Source organism: Leptopilina boulardi, unplaced genomic scaffold (genome assembly GCF_019393585.1).
Source record: "Leptopilina boulardi isolate dan_hultmark-lab unplaced genomic scaffold, ZJU_Lbou_2.1 LbouV2_64, whole genome shotgun sequence".
NCBI lineage: Eukaryota > Metazoa > Arthropoda > Insecta > Hymenoptera > Figitidae > Leptopilina > Leptopilina boulardi.
The window spans coordinates 94,120-111,367 of NW_026138010.1; the positions used below are offsets into that span (position 1 = coordinate 94,120).

The following is a 17,248-nucleotide window of genomic DNA, read 5'->3' on the forward strand; positions in this document are numbered from 1 at the left end:
TGCACAGAAATTTTGTATGCTATATAGGCATGAAATTTGAGTAATTATAGTACAATCGTATGTCTTTTTAGCATGAAACTTGTCTATACTAATAAAGTTTGTCATATAGCCTCTTATTACATACTTATTATACTTTTAATCCAACGGCGCCATGCGAAGATCGCACATAACATCATCCTACTATTTTTGCATAAGTTCTATGCTTTTTCGGGGATAGACTCTTGCAACTGGCGATTAGGCCACGCCCACCTTTACTTAATTGGAACTGCCCTAATCGCCAGTTGCAAGAGTCTATCCCCGAAAAAGCATAGAACTTATGCAAACATAGTAGGATGATGTTATGTGCGATCTTCGCATGGCGTTGTTGCTATTAAACTACATGTTTTGTACTATAGAAGCATATATACTATGCTTTTTTAGTACGGACAAATACTATACTAAAAATTCTCAAATCTTTGCTCTATTAGTATGAAAAGTTTACAGAAATTGAAAATTTTTTTTCACAATTAAGTTTATTTAAAAAAGTGGATATTGTAAAAATTTGTTATTATAAAAAAAGGTTATAAAAAGTTTTAAATTTTGAAAAACGGTTCAAAGTGTTTTTTTGGTTTGTTGTGAGCTACAGATTTCCACAATTGCTTTTATTATTTCAAAAATCTAAAAAAAATGTACTTACTGTTGACGTGGTTTGACTCAAATGGCTTTTTTTTCACAAGTCATGGTCTGAAGTGGCACGTCTCTGCACCCAATGACGATGTGTGTAGGATATAGGGGAGATTCTATCTACTACCAAGCCTATATATAAAAATATAATAAAAGTGTTCTCTCGTTCTCTCCGTTTGGGTACTGAATATTTAAAAAAAAAGATATTTTCACAAATTAAGATAAGAGTAGGTGATTTTTTGGTTGTGCTATATAAGGTAAGTCCGGGGGAGTTGGCCATGCGGGAGAGATGGCCAATTCAAATATTTTATAGAATTTGATGCTAGGTATCGCTTATATTAAAGATTAGTTCGCTTTATTTTGCGGCAAAACACAATTAAAAGAAAAAACTTAACGAAAAATATTGAAAAAGTAAGTAAAAAACTGATTTGTTATTTTGACTAGTTCTGAAAAAAAGTGATGAGTTTACGTTTCTCACTGGTGTTATGTTCTTTTATAGAATAATTTTGAACACAGAAAAAACTTGGACTCATTTTTGTTGCAACTCATTTTCTTTTGGGTATCGAAATGAGTATGGGACAAACTTCATGTTATTCAAAATGATATTGGCTGGAATTTCAGATTTCTAAGTTGGCATCATAAGCAGAGTAATTTTGTATTTCAATTATTGTTTCTAATATTTCAACAACACCAGAAAGATTATTTTGACCAGTACGAATATTTAGAAGTTTTTAAATAAAAATTATTTATTATTATTTACGTAGATAATAATTAATTTCATAAGTTTTTAAATTTACCGCTATTATTTAAGTTGGCAGTACCGTTCCTGTTGTCAAAACACATGTTTTCATTTTTCTAACCTAAAAACATATTTCCTTTATTATTTTATTACGCGATTACAAGCAATTTTTAATCAAATATATTAAGTCTAGCGTGTTATTTACTTCTTTGTAATTATTATATTTCATGTTTTTGTGCAAAATTATTCGTTATATCACAATATTTTTCCATTTTTCTTTTTCTCAAAATGAAACTTGCCTGTTTCATTTTGATACTTTTACCTTAGAACTCGAAATGAGACAACCAGTTTCATTTTTGTTGCGAATCAAATTGAGTATAGAATCTATACTCAATTTGAATTCAGGTTTTTTCTGTGAATTTAATTTTTTTCGGTAAAGTACATGACACAAGCTTTGTCATAACTTTAAATTTATTCCAAAATTTTATTTACTTATTTATATTTTAGTTGTATCAATTTGTCTCCTGACATTAGGAGAGATGGCCATGTTTTTTCGAGGTGAGATGGCCATACTGTTTAAGTTATTGGCACCCTTGAGATTCGTGTGTTCGCTAAAAAAAACATTAATTCTGTGGCAAATGACATTTTTTATGACATATATTACAACAAGACACTCCAACAAAGATTTTCAAATTTAAATATGATCAAATAAAATAATCACTATTGTGTAATTAAATCTTAAAAATGTTTATAAACAATCATATAACACAGGTCCACAAAATAAAACTATATCAGAGTGGTTTTCAATGTATTTTTGTGTGCTGAACACGATCCCGGGTTCTAAAATTGCGTATGAAGTCAGGATTTTGAGTAAAGTAGGGGTAAAGTCTTCAAAAACCGTATTTTTGAGTGTTTTCAGTATTTTTTTCTCCTTAATCTGGCGTGCTAGAGACTTCTATCTAGGCTTAAGTTGAAGTTTAAAACGTACATTTTAAGACCCATATGCGCATAATAAAAAAAATTTTGAAATTTTGATAAAATGGGGGGTAATGACCCCAAAAGAGGCGCATGAATATTGCCCAATTGACATGTGACATAAATGTCAATTAACCGAAAAGCATATGACACACATGTCATTTGACCATAATGACATGTTACAAAAATGATATTTGACATAAATGACATTTATCAAAATTGACATTTGACATAAATGACAATTATCATAATTGTCATTTAACATAAACGATATGTAACAAAAATGTCATTTGACATAAATATTGTAGCATGAATTTCAAAATTGACCAATCACAATTTTAATAATAGCTTTTTATTGGTCAATTTTGAAAATCGCGCTAGTATATTTAGGTCAAAAGACAAGTTTGATAAATTTCATTTATGTCAAATGTCATTTATGTTACATGTCGTTTATGTCAAATGACAATTTTCATAATTGTCATTTATGTCAATTGACAATTCTGATAAATGTCTTTTATGTCAAATGCCAATTTTAATAAATGTCTTTTATGTCAAATGCCAATTTTGATAATTGTCGTTTATGTCAAATAACAATTTTTGATAATTGTCATTTATGTCAAATAACATTTTTGATACATGTCGTTTATGTCAAATGACAATTCTGATAATTGTCATTTATGACAAATGACATTTATGAAGAATTTCATTATTATGTCAAACGACATTTTTGATAAATTTCATTCATGTCAAATGACATTTTTGTTACATATCGTTTATGTTAAATGACAATTATGATAATTGTCATTTATGTCAAATGTCAATTTTGATAAATGTCATTTATGTCAAATTCATCATTTTTGTAACATGTCATTATGGTCAAATGACATGTGTGTCATATGCATTTCGGTTAATTGACATTTATGTCACATGTTAATTGGGCAATATTCATGCGCCTCCCCCAAAAATCTTTTTAAGTGACTTGAACCTAATTTTTTCAAAATTTAAATTTTTTTATCTTGCGCATACCTATGTGTTTTAAAGTGTAAGATGTGAGCTTTAATTTAAGCCTATATAAAAGTCTCTATCACGTCAGGTTAAGGAAAAAAAATACTGAAAACACTCAAAACACGGTTTTTGGAGACATTACCTCCACTTTACTCGCAAAATCTAGACGTGATACGCAATTTTGGAACCCGTAATCGTGTTCAGGACACAAAAATAAATTGGAAACCACTCTGGTATCTCAAAAAAAATCCTTGTAGCCTTGTTGTGTTGGTGAGACAAACAGACAGACAGCGTTTATGAAAATTGCACTGAATTTAATCATAAATTTAATAAATAAATTTAATCATAGCAATAAAAGTTAATACATAAATCACTTTGTTTTTATTTTTACAGACCTTTAAAAAAACTATGGCCAACTCCCCCGGACTTACCCTATAGTTTAATTCTGTGTGTTTAATTAATTTAACTATTTTTTATGAAGTTAATAAGTAGCAGTTCACTTTACTAAAAAATTTAGTTTTAAGTAAATTTGAATCAAAATTCTGTAAATTGATAATCAATTTCGAATTTTAAAGCAAAAATAACAAAAATCGTCAGAGGGCTTTTTAAAAAAAGTCACTTATTTAATTTTGTTGAGTCACACCTTGCATAAAAAATCAAAGTTCCGATTCTGTTGAATCTTGGATAAAATGGTAGAGGAATACATGCAAATAGACTGTCTGAAAGTCATTTTCAAAAATTTATATTGCAACTACGTTCTTAGTTGCTTCAACTATACTTTAATGGTAGGCAATTCAAATTAAATTCAATTACGCGCAGAGTAGTTAAAAAGTAGTCAAATTTATTACCTCCATGAAGTTGGTGTATCCTTTTCACAGGATAAAAAGTGTCAAAACCTTTTTAAAAATAATTAGTTTTTTTTTTGGTCCAGTGAAAAACAAATTTCGACGCTGAGCGTCGACGCCAACTTCATGGAGGTAATCTAGTAAGAATTTTTTTGAGTGCAAACTTAAAAGTGGTTCCAATTTGCACCCTTCGAAACAAACAACTTTCAATTCTCAGTACCCAATGGGAAATTGCCATTGGTTACGATTGGACAAATAATGGGCCAAGAATGGTTTCCAATCGTTTTTTTCTTGTCAAACTATTGGCACACAATATTGGACCGCGATTGGTAAAATCTTGGGATGATCACGATGTTGCCAATCATTGGTAGCCAATGTTGTTTCATCATTGGCTGCCAAGAAAAAAATCGGTTTCTAAAAAGCTTGGTTATTAATTGGCTACCAAGATTGGACCATTATTGGAAGCCGATCGTTGGTTTTCAATAATGGTCCAATCTTGGTAGCCAATTAATAACCGAGCTTTTCAGAAACCGATTTTTTTCTTGGCAGCCAATGATGAAACAACATTGGCTACCAATGATTGGCAACATCGTGATCATCCCAAGATTTTTTTAATCGTGGTTCAGTATTGGGTACCAATAGTTCGAGAAAAAAATAAATTTCACACATTACAAAAAAAGATAGTTAAAATATCTTCAACCAATAAAAAGGGAAGAATATTTGCAAAGTGCGAACAAAATTGAACTGAATCCTTGACGACAAGGGAGGCTATTCTTATAGTGTTAAGGAAACATCTTGTTAGTGAGCAGAAACGACTACCGCACACCCTATACGTTACTTGTCGGAATTATTTCCATGCGCGTATGTTTTTGCGCAGCGCGGGGATTTTCAAATATCATTAGAAACATTGTAAGAAAGATGTAATAAATTTTTATTACAATACATTAAAAAAAATTAATTTAATTAAATGAACGAAAAAATAACACAAATATATATATATATATATATATATATATATATATATATATATATATATATATATATAATATATACTTACATATTAATTATTTTTTTATTATATGTATACATAAAATATTTTTTCAACATTTAAAATTGCCCTAAAATATTTCCGACAAAAATTTTTTTGGGCTGAAAAAGTCTTTTTATTTAAATATCTAATTAAACGAATCAAAAATTTATTGATTTTTAAAATTCAAGTTTTTTAATTTGACTGTGTTTAAAATTCATTTGAAATAAAATCTAAGTATTTTGAAATTTACTTTTTTTTTAATTAAAATGTTTATAAAAATTTATTACTACTTTTAATTTTATTTCTATGCAAATTCAATTACCTATTTTATAAATTTAATATTTTCTATTTTAATTGTGTTTAACTTCAATTACATTAAAATCTAATTGCTTGGCAATTTACCTTTCAAATATTAATTATTATTTTATTTTTCAATTCAAATGTTTTTAAAAATTATTTACTATTTTTAATTTCATTAACATGAAAATTTAATTTTATTATAAATTTAATCTTTTTTATTTTAATTATTTATAAATTTAATTACAAAAAATACAATTATTTTGCAATTCAATTGTTTTTAAAAATTACAATTTTATTCAAAAGTAAAACATTTAAAATCATGATTTTTCTCTCTTTTTTCCCTTCATTCCATTAATGGTAATTAGTAAACAATTCACATTTTATTTTATATCTTACAAAATGCTGTTTAAAAACATAAAATTCCAATTACATAAATTCGACGCTTTACTACATTTTTTTCTGCAAAATTATTATAATTAATTTTATTATTTATAAAATAATTATATAACAATTACTATAAAAAGGATGAATTTATAATAATTCACTTTGACTAACTATAAAATTGTAATTTTTAAAAACAATTGAATTGCAAAATAATTGTATTTTTTGTAATTAAATTTATAAATAATTAAAATAAAAAAGATTAAATTTATAATAAAATTAAATTTTCATGTTAAGGAAATTAAAAATAGTAAATAATTTTTAAAAACAATTGAATTGAAAAATAAAATAATAATTAAAATTTGAAAGGTAAATTGCCAAGCAATTAGATTTTAATGTAATTGAAGTTAAACACAATTAAAATATTATTTATAAAATAATTATATAACAATTACTATAAAAAGGATGAATTTATAATAATTCACTTTGACTAACTATAAAATTGTAATTTTTAAAAACAATTGAATTGCAAAATAATTGTATTTTTTGTAATTAAATTTATAAATAATTAAAATAAAAAAGATTAAATTTATAATAAAATTAAATTTTCATGTTAATGAAATTAAAAATAGTAAATAATTTTTAAAAACATTTGAATTGAAAAATAAAATAATAATTAAAATTTGAAAGGTAAATTGCCAAGCAATTAGATTTTAATGTAATTGAAGTTAAACACAATTAAAATAGAAAATATTAAATTTATAAAATAGGTAATTGAATTTGCATAGAAATAAAATTAAAAGTAGTAATAAATTTTTATAAACATTTTAATTAAAAAAAAAGTAAATTTCAAAATACTTAGATTTTATTTCAAATGAATTTTAAACACAGTCAAATTAAAAAACTTGAATTTTAAAAATCAATAAATTTTTGATTCGTTTAATTAGATCACTTTTCGTTCATTTAATTAAATTAATTTTTTTTAATGTATTGTAATAAAAATTTATTACATCTTTCTTACAATGTTTCTAATGATATTTGAAAATCCCCGCGCTGCGCAAAAACATACGCGCATGGAAATAATTCCGACAAGTAACGTATAGGGTGTGCGGTAGTCGTTTCTGCTCACTAACAAGATGTTTCCTTAACACTATAAGAATAGCCTCCCTTGTCGTCAAGGATTCAGTTCAATTTTGTTCGCACTTTGCAAATATTCTTCCCTTTTTATTGGTTGAAGATATTTTAACTATCTTTTTTTGTAATGTGTGAAATTTATTTTTTTCTCGAACTATTGGTACCCAATACTGAACCACGATTAAAAAAATCTTGGGATGATCACGATGTTGCCAATCATTGGTAGCCAATGTTGTTTCATCATTGGCTGCCAAGAAAAAAATCGGTTTCTGAAAAGCTCGGTTATTAATTGGCTACCAAGATTGGACCATTATTGAAAACCAACGATCGGCTTCCAATAATGGTCCAATCTTGGTAGCCAATTAATAACCAAGCTTTTTAGAAACCGATTTTTTTCTTGGCAGCCAATGATGAAACAACATTGGCTACCAATGATTGGCAACATCGTGATCATCCCAAGATTTTACCAATCGCGGTCCAATATTGTGTGCCATCATTGCAACAATATTGGAACGAATGGCTCCCATTATTGGGCCATTATTAAACCAATCGTTTATTTCCCATTGGGTAAATATCATATTATATAGAATTCTGTTCATTCTACGTTTCACCACAGCTTTATCGCTTTATTCTGCCCGCATTAAAAAATTTTAAAGTTTACTTGTCAGTCAAGAGAGACATTACTTACTCCCAAAATTCTTTCACTGGGTCTTTCATTATAGAGTGGCTAACATTTCCTAGTGGTGTAGAGCATATTGTATCGTTATTTTCTTTCCAACACAGTGTGTTCAGTCGTTCTCCTGCACTTATGCAAAGTCGTGTATTCCAAGAATTATCACATGTTCTCCATGGCACATCTGTATAAAAATTGTTGTTAATACAAATAAATAATTATTTAGTTAAAAAATTGTTTTTTATTTTTAAAAAATAGGTTTCACATGTGGTTCAGGACAAAATTAACCTTTTTAAAGTAGTCCACCTGTGTGATCGTCAAATCTCAAGTCGTTTTTGAGAAATTTTTTAAATGCGAAAGTTTTATATAGAACCTCTAACCCAATGTGCACATTATGTAACTGTTCTAGAACAAAAAGTGTAACTTGTTCTAGAACAAGTGTTACAATTTTCACACAAAGAAATGACATTGGTAAAAATGACTAAAAATGTGTTTTTAAAAATAAAGCAGTTAAAAGTACCATATTCAGAACCATTTTAACTAAACTTAGACAGTTGGTGGTACAAAAATTTTAGTATACAGTTAATTTCACTTAGTTAAAATTACTAATATTTGTAGTTGAAATAACTGTCATGTGATTTTAAATGGCTTTACAACACTTAAATAGTTACAACTACTGTTAAAAATTGTTATTTTTAGGATTTCTGTAGTTGAAAGAAGCATTACTTATTAGTTGAAGAAAAAAATTAGACTTACTGTTTTCATGTAGTCAAAATAAGTGTTAAAAATAGTAATTTTTATGATTTATGTAGTTGAAAAAACCAATTTTTGATAGTTGCAGAAAAACAACTGAACTTAATGTTTTTATGTACACTGAAAAAAATGTTGCCGAGAGATTCAACTACCATTGACTAGAAAGTAGTTAAAATAACTACTGTTTTAGTTAATCTAATCATGTTCATGTACACTGTTAAAAATATCCATGGGGAATTTAATATACTTGTATATGAAGCAATTTGCATATACCGTATATTAAATTTAATATACCACAATGTTGTGATATTAATACACAGTTATATTAATATCAATATATTTGTGTATATTAAATTTAATTTACTGCGGTATATTAATATTAATATACCGGTATATTAAATTTAAAACATCAAAATCTCATGCTAAAATGATTATAAAAAAAATAATTTAAACAATTAATAAAAATAAACATTAATTATAACTAATACTATCATTTATAATTTTATCTACTTGTATCTTTTACGTTCGAATCTCAGAATTAAATTAAAATTTGAACCCTACGGGGATTGAACCCAGGCCCACCTACCTAATCTAAGACCTAACGCTGACGCTTTAACTACCGCGACTAAATAACCGAATTAGAAGTTAATATTCGCACTGTCCATATAAACTGTAACTGCTGAAGACATAAGATTGTGTAAAATATTTAAACATTTCGATTTAGTTATTATACAAAATTAAAGATATATTTAAAATAAAAATTTATTACTTATTTAAAATACAATTAGTGTCTCTAATTATTAATATTTTTTCTACTTTACCTAGATAGTTGCAATTTTTATTAATTTAAAATTTTCTAATCCCATTTAAAGTATTTGAAGTAATAAGATATAGACAATATTGTCGTAATTTAAATTTCTTTTTACAATTTACCTAAAATCATCCAATTCTTCCATAATTTTACATTATACAGTAATAAGAATGTTCTAAAAAAAAGAAATGCTTTGAAATAAATTTTTGATAAATATTTAAAGAAATTATTGTTGCTGAATATTAACTTTTTGCATAATGCAACTAGACAAAGATGATTTGTAACTTTTATCACAAATGCTGTTTATTCACCTCTTATTTTTTTTTCGTCTGAAAAATGTTTACACTTTTCTTATCAACAACTTGAAAGAGAAATATTTTTATACAAACAAATGTATTATTTTTTCTTTGAAAAAGTACTAATTTTTTTATTTATGGATGGTAACTGTTGTGAAATTCAACTAAATAAATATTTAAAATGAAAATGAACGAAATTTAGTGTAAAGTCATTTGAATCTATACCATTATTAACCTTAAAACTACAGGGGAAAAAATTGTGTAAGTATATTTAATAGAAGCGAATTTAAAAAATTTTTTAAGTAAACTTTTAAAGTTGTACACTGAAAACAATTTATTTGATTCAAACAACCTGCCACTTGACTATTATGTCAAATAAATATTTAATTAAAATAAGTAATATTGTAGTAATTATTAAATTAATTAAAAATAATATAATTGCATTACTAAAAAAAAAATACAAATTAATATTTATTTGATAAAAGCTAATCAAATAGTCGATTAATCACTGAAAAAACCTAGTTTCAAATTGAGTATGAATAAAATTCCATATTTAATTTGATAATTATCCCAGTTTCATTTTTGCTGCGAATCAAATTGAGTATGGAATTTATACTTAATTTGAAACCAGGTTTTTTCTGTGATATTTAATGATATCAAATATTTTAATCAAATAAATTTTTGATTCAATACAAAACGTAAAAGTTGAAAATAAATCATTAAAATAACTACTCTTTTAAACATATAAGACACGTACAAATTTAGGATAAATAAAGCATTAATACACTAATGTATTAATATTACTATATATAGATGTACATTACATTAACTTAGAGTACATGTATTTTAAAGTTAATATACCGTGGTATATTAAAAGTATATTAAATTTACAAACATCAGGATTAAGACACCAGTATATTAATATTACCACAAAAAGGTATCTTAATATAATTCAAAGTACAGTTTCTTAAATTTAATATATATTGGTATATTAAAAATGTTGTAAAACGAACATTTTTAACAGTGTAGTTAATGTAACTATTTTTAAGAAGTTAATAAGTAATAGTTGTTTTTACGTAAACATGTAGTTAAAGTACAACTACAGGTCTGTAGTAAAATTAACTTTCTTAAGGTTGTAAAAACAAGTGGAATGTAGTCAACTCAAAATTTGAAGAGTACTAAATCCAACTACTATTCACCAGTTATATGAAATTTAATAAAAGGAATTATTTTCTTTAATTAATATAACTGCTTTTTGAGTAGTAAATTTTTTATTAATTTCTATGATTTTATAGGCTTCAATAAAATTCTTGTTGTAGAATTAACAAGTCGTCTGTAATTAAAACTACTACTTTAAGTAGTAGATTTTTACTATTTTAATTAATTCGATAAACTTAAAGAAGATTTTTGATGTAGAATTTACAAATCGTTTTCAGTTAAAACTACTACTTTAAGTAGTAGATTTTACTACTCAAAGTGGTAGAATAGGCTTTAAGAACATTTTTGTTGTAGAATTAACAAATCTTTTGTGATTAAAACTACTACTTTAAGTAGTAATTTTTTACTATTTTAATTAATTCGATAAACTTAAAGAAGATTTTTGATGTAAAATTTACAAATCGTTTCCAATTGTCTTGACGATACTGGTCTATTAACCTGACGTGCCAGCTTAGTCTAAGCAAAATAAAATTTTCTAACGCTAAGGTGTAACGGTTCAACTAATTATTGATTTAACCTGAAGATGATGACGAACCAAGTCATCGAATCGTCGTTTTTGGTTTTGTGTCAATAAACAACATTAATAACATAGGGGAGACTGGGGCAAACCGGCCATGTGTAAACCGGCCAGGTGTTAGTTTCTCAGAAAAGGTCAAACTTTAAAATATATCAATTATAAATTTGAAAAGACTATATTAAAAATAACATATTTCTTCAGTTTGACATTTTTTAATTGTGTTTATGCAATTTTATAAACAAAAGTTTGTTTCTTCGCTTCCGCTAGAAATTTTCACGGATCTGTTCATAAGCATAATTTGTGAGAAAATCGTGTAATATTTATTAAAATTGTTTTTTAGGTTTAAATGGTGCATGCCTCAGTTAAATTTATCGGTATATTATTTAATGATTTTACTAAGCACTTTTTTTATACAGGTCTTAATTGTCAAAATGGGCCTGTGGGGCAAACCGGCCTATGTCTGTTTCTCTTGCAACAGAAATTCACGAAGATTACTTATCGGCTAGAAAACTGCGTGCACGGTTTCGTGAATCTTTGTCCACTTTCCGGAGATTTACGAAGTTTTACAAAGTTCACCGACAGACGTTTCTTCGTGAACGACAACAATTAGTTGAAAATATTAGTTTTATAATAAATAAGATGTTTCTTTAATTGAAATTTAATCCTATCTTATTATTTTTCTTATTGAGAAGATTGTTTATTGATTTTTTTATATTTAGTGACGTTTTCCTTACAATTAATTCTCTAAACAAACAAACAAAAATAAACTGGCCGGTTTGCCCCAGAAGGGTGGCCGCGATTTACTTCAGGGGTAGGGCAAACCGGCCAGTTTGCAAATTTTTTTAAAATTGATGCAGCAGCTAAACAATACATTTTAAGGTACATGTGTCTGTAGGAAAAAGTTGCGCAATTAGATGACTTTTCCAACAAGCTATTATAAAAGGTTTTTCATTAGTTTCTTTAGTTACTAGAGCCTTACAACTGTTAACATGGCCGGTTTGCCCCAGTCTCCCCTACATTTTTATGTTATTTTATTCCTTCCAAGGATCGAATTTTTCTCAACTTTGTATTAAAGTTAAATATTATTTAGCAGAAGAAATAGTAATTTATTTTATATTGTAATAAATAACTAAATAGAATATGAATTATATTGAAATTTATAGAATAACAGATTTTTTCATGTGAATAAGACAAACATAAAAGCAAAGTTTTAAAATAATTTTTTTTTAATTTTCAAATAAACAATAATAAACTAATAATAATAAAATATATAAAATATTTAATATTAAATGAAAAGACTTATTATGAAATCCCATTTTTTAGTGTGACAGGTTTAGGTGCGTAATAAAAAAACTTGGCGCCCTGTTAAAATACATATATATGGTTTTATAATCTATAATTGTTGATAATTATTAACTTTTATCTTTTTGAACTACTTTATTAAAAGTAAATGCTACTAGTAAACTTATTTACAAATTTTTAAAAAGTTTTATAAATAATGTTTAAGTAAAAAATGTTTACGGGTGCCTAAAGTTTCACATTCAGTCCTGGCAGAAGTTGCGTGGTGGGGACATACGTTTTACTCAACTTTTGAACTACCAAAAGTAAATCAGTTTATGATCAAATGCATTCTATAGTTTGGTCTAACATTTGTTTTAATCTTTACACTACTGTTTGAACACACTTTAAGAAATATATTTTAAAAAACATACAAGAGAATTTTAAATATTAGAAAAATGCCCATGTGTAGCCATTTTACCCAACTTTTGACTATATACTTTAAACAAATCGTTTTCTCAATGTACAAGTCATGCACAATTTTACTTTTATCAAACTGATACAAATAAAAGTTCTGTAATTCTAGAATATTGTTATTGATCGGTTACAGAATTGTTATAGAATTAAAATTTTTTAAAATTTATTTTGTTATCAAATTGTTATACGTATTTGTTCTAGAACAATGATCCAGAACATTGTTCTAGAATTGTTACAGATCCTGTTACTGTTTTGTGCCCCCAGGGGGACAACATTTTTACTGACCTGTTCCTCACCAGTTCTAGAACTTGTTCTTTTTTGTTATAGAACAGTTACAGAACTGTTCTGTAACTTTGCACGCTGAGAAGTCATTAGTAATAAATTGTTTACTTTCAACAAAGGATGCTATTTAAACAATGGTTACCAACAATTTTGAGAGGGATTGTAGTTTAAAGTTTAAATTTTAGTTTAAGCCCAAATAAAAGGTTCTATGGCCTTTTGTTTCATTGCTAGAGGCACACGCGCTCAAAATGTATGTGGGGGGATTAAAAAAAATTAAAACTTTTTAAATTTCAACATTTTTTTTTAAAAAAATTATGTCTGAATCGCAGAAAAATGAGGGGAAAAAATTTTGATATTTGAAAAGATTTAATTTTTATTAAAAAGGTTATTCGGGATCGATACTGGGGGATTCAGGCGACATAATTCAATAAAAATTATAAATATTTTAAATATTAACATTTTTAATTGGGACAACACATGCTCGTAATCGTGAAATTATGAGGAATGTGAATATGTTAAAAAAAATTAAAAATTGTTAATATTAAAAAATTTTATAATTTTCATGAAAAACTCATTAGGGGCCATAAATAGAAAATGTCATTAAGTATAGGCCCGAGAACGCTGCTTAGGCCCCCCGCGGTGCATGCGTCCCTCGAGCTCCGTGTTTATGGCCCGGTCGGTCCACCAAATAATGTTCTGGAACATTATTTGAACATCCATGTTTTTAAAATGTTCCAGAACATTATTTGGTGGACATGAAACGTTCTAAGAACGTCCTTAAAACGTTTTTAGAACGAACATGGTTTTTTGCCCACAGGGTAAGAACAACTGCAGCTTTCTTTTCTTGAGAGCCCACTTTTTTCTTAAAATAGTTCAAAAGTCCAGAACCACAGATTAAAAAAATTAATTTTTTAACAATATATCATAGTATTTGATGGGTTGAAAAAACTCTAAGATACAAGGAGAGAAAAATCTGCCTCTTGTGGTATAGGAAGGTGTACATTTAACGCGCAGAACTTTTATATGCTACATAGGTGTAAAATTTGAGTAAATGTAGTATAACCTTATAACTTTTTACCATGAAACTTGTCTATGCTTATAAAGTTTGTCATATAGCCTCTTATTGTATATCTACTTATTATACTTTAGTTTAAATACAGCTGCGCCGCGCGGAGATTGCACGTATTGCAGAATTTCTATGCTTTTTCGGTATTAGACTCTTGGAAGAGACCTTTTCCTGATGATCGTTCTGTCCTTATCTAGCGCATATAATGACGCATGAGATGGAAGAGGACAGAATGATCAGCATGAAAAGGTCTACTGGCGAGTAGGTCTATCCGATTTGTGTCGGACGAACGATCTTTGCACACACGAGCCTACGTGAAATTTTTGCGCGGCGTTGTTGCTATTAAAACACATTTTTCTTACTATAGAAGCATATATACTATGTATCTTTAGTACGGACAAATATTACACTAAAAATTCTCAAACCTTTGCTCCAATAGTAAGAAAAGTTCATATACAAAAGTAGCAGTATAGTCTTTCATACTATAAAGTCTTAATTTTTCTCTCCGTGTAGAAATATTTAAATTATTAAATTTTACATGGAAAAAAATTCAAAAATGCAATTTATGAATATTATGTATACTTACCAGCACGAAGGGATACTAAAAAGTAAAAAAGAGCCCACGCCAAAATTATAATATAATATATATTAGTCCAGCATGAAAGTACACATGTTGCATATCCAATTCCTATAGTTAAAATATTAACATTTAACAAAAACGTACATATTAGCATAGGGTAAATTATACGGATACAATTCAAAAATTAAATTCGATAAATATTAATATTTTTAATTGGTTATTCGATTTTTCTACACCATATTTTCTATATTTATCTTTAAAATAAGTAACAACCAGATAGCTACAATAAATAATAAATTAATCAGAATGAGAAAACAAAATGTCTGCATTTAGCCATAATATATCCCATCCGAGTGCGGAATAACAGATGTCGTCAAGAATATTTTCTAACATCAAGAAGCTGATCTTCTTAAATTAAGAATATTTTTTGTGAAGAAAATTTTCTTAGTTTTAGAATTACGTCGGGCATATTGCCTACAAATTGTTCTTTATTATTTTGATTAGAAGTCAATAAATAATCAAAGAAATTTATTATATATAGTTTAAGCAATCAGTAATTTATTAAACAAGGAGGTGGTCCTTTATATTTATTTCATAAACATTTTGCTTCCTCATTGTGTGAAGCAAAAAATTTGCTTCCTCGTAAGGGAAGCAATGAATTTCACCAGTGCAATTGATTGATTTAAAACATATTTCGAGTTGAAAACTATTTTAAATTTCTTAAATTTTTTGAAAAATTAAGAAGATTTTAATTAATTTTGGGTATAACATATACTCTATATGTGCGAATCGATTCGTTTCAATGCAAGAAGTACAATTATTTCATATATAAACTTGACTTTTAATAAACACAACATTTATTAGCTAAAATGTAAATTTTTGATTTATTAACTTTCATTAATTCTTTAAATTTCAATCAAATCTATACTTTATATATACCAATCGATTCGTCTTGATGTAAGGAAGACGATTATATTATATATTACCTTAAATTTTTCTATTTAAAAATTTTTTCAATTAAAAAAAATTTTTGGAAAAAATACGATAAAATTTTTTTTGGGGTGTTTTTAAAAATCCTCTCGTTATTTTTGAGAGATTAATGTGATAAATAAGCCTACTAAATTTTATCCAAATCCATTAAAACCTGTTAAAAATATCATGCAAATATCTCGAAAAGTACGCATTTTCGTGAAAAATGTGAAACACAAAAATTGTTCCCAACAAAAAGATCTACATTTTTGAACCCAAAACATTGGGCCCGGGACCCAACAGTGAAAAAATAAGTATCACGAAAATGCGTACTTTTCGAGATATTTGCAAGTTTCCATACTTTTTGAACAGCCTGTATGTAAGTATAATATTACTATTTCTTATTAAGGGGCTGTTCACAAAATATGTAACGCTTCCAAGGGGGGGGGTCAAGCTATTTGTTACGATCAGACAAAAAAATGGCGCTAATGTATACAACTGTGCGTTACATGGGGGGATGGGGGGAAGAGTTAAATTTTCAAAAAAAAGCGTTACGTACTTTGTGAACAGACCCTTTAAAAACACAGCGGTGCGAATATAAAATAATTGTTTTGATAAATTTTTATCTAGTTATAACAAAAAATATAAAATATTTCAATTAAATTGACAAGAAAACATCAACTCTGGGATCATTCACAAACTAAGTCATACTTCTAGAGGGGAAGGGGGTACAAAATAGCGTGACGCAGTTTGTAAAATTAAATAGTTAGTATAATTACTTTAAATTAGAGAGGATAATAGAGAAAATTAAAAATTTGTATTTGGTCTAGAATTCTTACAATTAATAATATTACATGTTATTTCGTCTTATTATTGTGGGGCGTTCGGTAAATTGCTTATAATACTAATTAAACCTTTTTCAACCCCCTCCCCACCCCCCGTGTAACACACTGTTGCTTGATATTATTTTATATTTAACTATACAGCAGATTTTTTTATCAGCATACGACATAATAAAAATTTCTTTTAGTTGACATACAATGAAGCTTTTTCTTTAAACACAGATGAAACAATTCTTGAAAAATATTTTTTTGCTTCTAAGATTTGTGAAGTCATTATGTATGTATGCTGCATGCAAGATAGTCGTATGAAACTATGGTTACAAATTGACCCTGCAGGATTTTATAAATTTAATCAGTTTTTTAAACGATTAAACAAAAAAGTTTGGTATATTTTTAAAGAAGTGAGATTATAAG

At 27.1% G+C, this 17,248-nt stretch overlaps 1 protein-coding gene across 2 annotated transcripts in view; it reads right to left on the reverse strand.

The window, feature by feature from the left end:
- Positions 1-17,248, reverse strand: part of LOC127290380 (sodium- and chloride-dependent GABA transporter 1-like) — a 45,790-nt gene that overhangs the window by 25,608 nt on the left and 2,934 nt on the right. For both annotated transcript variants that reach the window (XM_051318888.1, XM_051318887.1), the window contains exons 4-5: positions 15,030-15,131; positions 7,761-7,929 (exon numbers count right to left, since the gene is read on the reverse strand). In XM_051318888.1, the coding sequence (XP_051174845.1) occupies positions 7,761-7,929; positions 15,030-15,131 (271 nt within the window). The remainder of the gene's footprint in view (positions 1-7,760; positions 7,930-15,029; positions 15,132-17,248) is intronic.